The 4927-nt window shown below is 35.6% G+C and overlaps 1 protein-coding gene across 1 annotated transcript in view; it reads left to right on the forward strand.

The window, feature by feature from the left end:
* The window catches only part of Bbs9 (Bardet-Biedl syndrome 9), a 487047-nt gene that overhangs the window by 241246 nt on the left and 240874 nt on the right, over positions 1-4927 (forward strand). Inside the window, exon 19 of the mRNA XM_048786306.1 lies at positions 3226-3398. Coding sequence (XP_048642263.1) covers positions 3226-3398 — 173 coding nt within the window. The remainder of the gene's footprint in view (positions 1-3225; positions 3399-4927) is intronic.

Consider the following 4927-nt stretch of genomic DNA (forward strand, 5'->3'; position numbering starts at 1 on the left):
GTTACCCTCCGTGCGACAAACCTCTCGCGTTTGAGTCCTTGTAGCCGATCCTCGTGCAATGGAAATATTTCCTCCAGGTTCCGGAGCACCTCACTATTGCTGGAAATTCCTAACAAGATATCCTTTAGCCGTCCTGACTTGTCATACTCCCACACAGTGAAGCAGCACACGGGGGCAATGCACTCCCCTCGCCGCCATCTTCCTCCGGATCTATTCTCCAATTCATTTTTTACTTGGCATCTCTGATAATAAAAACAAACAAAGAAACAAGTGAAAATCACAATGCTACCCTCTACCTAAAAAACCTTGTGTTTATGATAATACACAAACTCTTTACCAAGCATTGCAGATCTCCCTGTGTGTTATGAGTCTGACATTCTTTCAGTTCCTAGTATGGATATTTTTCTGGCCTGAGGTCTTGGTCTTTGTCATTCCCTCTACCTTAAGATCTAAGCTTTATGCACAAAATGATTAGTAATGTGGATTCTACACTCAATAGTTTAGATCTTAGCTCTGGCTTACAGTTTATCTGTATGACTTTGGAAAGATTATTTAATTGTCCATAAAACACCAGTAAATGTTTTTAAACCTATAAGATGGTAATAAAATAATATGATAATATTATATATGAATCAAATGAGCTAAACTCTTAAAAAAGCATGTGATACTTTCCTGGTAAATTGTAAGTGCTAGATAAACTTTAGCTCTGAGTATTACTTTCATTAGTATTACTACTGATGTTGCCCTCTCAGTGTGGTCCTCTATGATCATAGTATCTCAAAAAAACTCCCATTGGTCTTATCACAGCATCCTTTTTTATCTGAACCATAGTCCTTTCAAAACCTCTATTTTGTTTTTGTTTCCTGTCTTTCTCACTAGGATGAGGACCAGGATCATGTGTGTATTGTTCACTATTATCTCCCCATCACTTATCTTTCAATGGTATATATTAAATGAATGAATAGATGTAGTGTTACCTTGGATCTATTGCATCTATAAATAAGGGTAGTCTTTAGTTACTTCTCGTTCATAAAGTGTATTTCATTCCTTTGATTTTTCTCTTTCTTTTGAACCAATTTCACATGACATTTCTGTTACTTTATCTTTTAAATAGGGGAATTCTTTGCCCAATATTGGGAATTGAGATGTCTCTCTCAGAGAGATGATAGGTCCGTATTCAGATAATTCAAGTCTTTGTAAAAGTAGAAGCGAGAAGTTTAGATTTGTCCACTTTTCACTTCTCAAATTAGAGAATTTGTTGTCTACTATAGTCTACCAGGATTAAGGGAGGACCTCTACTTATAGGTAGCTAAGACAATTTGACCGCTCTGGGGAAGAGTTCGATTCACTACTGCCTTTGTTGGCCAGCCCACAGCATTCCTGCTTTCCCATACCCAATGTAAGCTGTGAATGAGGACTAAACCCAGCACCTCCAATGAGGCATCAGGGTAGGTGCTAATTTGGGTCATCCTTCTCCCTGAACAACTTAGCCCCTGGCCACCTAGGCTCGAAAGTACTACTGGTGTTTTGCTGAAAACCCTGTCCATATATTCCCCAGTGGTAAGTTGTGATCTATTTTTACACTTTCTTTTTGTTGATAGGTTTTCCTGGACGTACTTGAACATGCCTTGTTTCCAGATCTTGGAATACCTTCATGGTGATTTAACGGAAGCTGGTAGTCTATTTAATTCCAGTCATACTGATAATCTATCTTCTGGAGGAAGTCCTGGCCTCATAGTGGCATAGTAATTCTTAATGGGTGATGGCAGAAACAGTGTTCATTCTTCTGTCATCATACCATCTTTCTCAGACCCCGCTGAGCACTTTGAGGGCGGAGGCTTTTGCTTTATTCTTGATTTTATCCCCAGTGTCTTAAAGAGAGTTACATAAATGAGAGTTACATAAATGAATGAAAGCATGGAATAAATACCAGTATGGGTTTAATATGTTGGATCTGAAGATTAGCTTGAATAAACTAGATTTAGAGGATTCTAAAACTGTACTTTATCATCATCATCATCATTCTTCTTTCTCCCTCTTTACCCCTACTTCCCCACAACTGTGCTTCCTCTAAAGCATTAAACCTTCAGTGACATTTACAAAGAAATGTAAAAACTATTATCTCTGATTTTGGGGTGTCGGGAGTATAGGGGGAGCTCTGAGAGGAATGGCATGACAGCAAAAGAGAATACCAGGGTTTTGCATGTTCTATGGTAGGTAGGTATGCCTACCCCATGTATTGTACTCTAAATATAGCTGAAAAGGAGAATGAGTAAAAGAGTGCTTAAGACAGAGCCTAGTGCATATTAGCTTCTATGGTAGAGAAGTCAAAGATTTTTAAGGATAGATGAAATTAAAGTTAGGTTCTTCCTGAGGAATAGGGAGGATTTGGACAGGTGGGGAAGGATGTATATTATGAATTCCCGCTCTGACATTTAATTTGCTTTGTGATCCTTGGCAGGTCACCAAAATTCTCTGTGCTTTGTTTTTCTTTTTATAGAAGGGGGCTATTGCAATAAAAATGCTTGAAATAGTTGGTGCCCAGCAAATAACAGTTGCTTTTATTATATATGTTATTGCCACAACTGCCTTCATCATTGTTGGTGGAGGCATCACCATCAACATCATCATTACCACTGTCATTGTCACAGACAATACAAGGAATCTAGTTCTCTTGGAACTGAGGTTTCAGGGAAAAGAGGGAAACAAAATTTTTGTTCAGATAGAGTCTTACTATAAAATCTCTCTTCAAATTAAAAACTATTAAAAAAAGAAGAAAACGTTGAATAGAAATTTTTATTTCCCATCAATTTTCCAAAACAAAGTAATAATGCCAGATTTTCTGAAACAAAGTAATAATACCAGCTCATACTTTTGCAATGGTTGTTTTCCTACTTTTTAAGAAAAAGTAGTTTTTAAAAAGTCAAAATTTGGGTGATTTTATTGTACTTTTTATTAGGTAAATGGTAAAGAGGAACCATCTACCTTTGCATTTAGATTTGAAATTGTTAAATTATTGATGCAGAAAACAGCAACAGTAAAGTATGTTTTAAATGAAATTAACTGAAATCGTATATATTACAAAAAGAATTCTTTTTTTTTTTTAGTTTTAGTATTTGTGTCAAGGTTAGTGATAGTTGACTTAGTTTTAGCTAGTAAATATATGTAAATAAGCATTTTTATTTCTTCTTTTATTTATGTTTATTTATTATTTTTCTTTTTTAGAACGATATCGCATTCAGAGTGAACAATTTGAAGATCTTTGGCTCATAACAAATGAACTTATTCTCCGCCTTCAGAAATATTTTGAAAAACAGGGGATCAAAGATTTTGCATCTTCTTTTTCTGGATCCATACCCCTTCAAGAATATTTCGAGTTGATTGATCATCATTTTGAGGTGTGTATGATTATAACCCACATCATCTATAATCCCTAAATATGTGAAAGAACTGCTATAGAGTGAGAATTCTAGCATAGATGCTAGTAGGCTACATGCTTTGAGTTATTCCTATGCTGATGGTAGGTTTCGCAAATTCATTCCTGCCCTCTTGCCTAGTTTGTGATCAGTTGCAGACATTTACAGAGTGGCTGCCTGGAGCTAAGCACGTGGTCTGGCCTTGAAACAGAGCTGATTTAATTCTCCCACATGGGGACTTAACCCTTGACCCCAATAACCTAGTGTTAAAACTGTTCAAGCTTATGGGCATCCATTTGGCTAACTAATTCTAGCAGGCCATAAATGAGGTGTGATTATAAAGTAAAGTGATTTTTTTTTCTTTTCCTTTTTTTAACAAGCACAGTAGACCTTCTGCATCTGCATGAAGGTTAACTACTTAAAATATTCTCTGGTACCTGGTATAATTGATGTGTAGTAAATGATGAATGATTAAATGTCTAAATAAATGAGATTTGACAGTGCCTTCATTGCTATCTGGTGTTGAATCTTCATCTGTTGAAGATTAATTTGGTATTTGGAAAGAGACATGTTTTGTGAATGGGTTGGACAATGACTGTCATCATTCAAAAAATTCTATATATTAAAAATAAAGCCAGGAGGCTCCAATTACTTTACCTATATTATAAACAGACTATTATAGGCAGTACAAAATAGGAAGTTTGAAAGAACTTTGAACATTATTCAAAAGCATTGATTCCTAGAGTGACTAATTTTTAAGGACTAATAGATATTTCAGTTTATAAACTATGATATGTATGTGTGAGAGAGAGAGACAAATGAGATGATTAGTCATGCAACTTATCAGTCATCCCTTGAACATTCTAAGACCACTGACTTTCACCTATCAAGACTTCTTTTAATGTAGTATGAACTTGAAGGGGAAATTTCAGGTACATGTAATTCATTTATGAATAATCATGTCATTATCACATAAATTGAATTAATTTGGGTTTTTTTCATCTGTTGTGATAGTATTTTCTAGGACAGTATGTATTTGTCTAAATTGTGGCACCAAAATTTGTAGTTTGGGGGAGAATATTCAGGTATTTTAAGGATTGACAAATCTTTTTTTTTTTTTCTTTTTCTAGTATAAATAGATTTTTTTAAAATTTTTTATTGTTGGTTGTTCAAAACATTACATAGTTCTTGACATCTCATATTTCACACTTTGATTGAAGTGGGTTATGAACTCCCATTTTTACCCCGTATACAGATTGCAGAATCATATCAGTTACACATCCATTGATTTACATGTTGCCATACTAGTGTCTGTTGTATTCTGCTGCCTTTCCTATCCTCTATTATCCCCCCTCCCCTCCCCTCCCCTCCCCTCCCCTCTTCTCTCTCTACCCCCTCTTCTGTCATTCATTTCTCCCCCTTGTATTATTTTTCCCTTTCCCCTCACTTCCTCTTGTATGAAATTTTGTATAACCCTGAGGGTCTCCTTCCATTTCCATGCAATTTCCCTT

Source organism: Marmota marmota, unplaced genomic scaffold (genome assembly GCF_001458135.2).
Source record: "Marmota marmota marmota unplaced genomic scaffold, marMar, whole genome shotgun sequence".
In the NCBI taxonomy this organism is placed as follows: domain Eukaryota; kingdom Metazoa; phylum Chordata; class Mammalia; order Rodentia; family Sciuridae; genus Marmota; species Marmota marmota.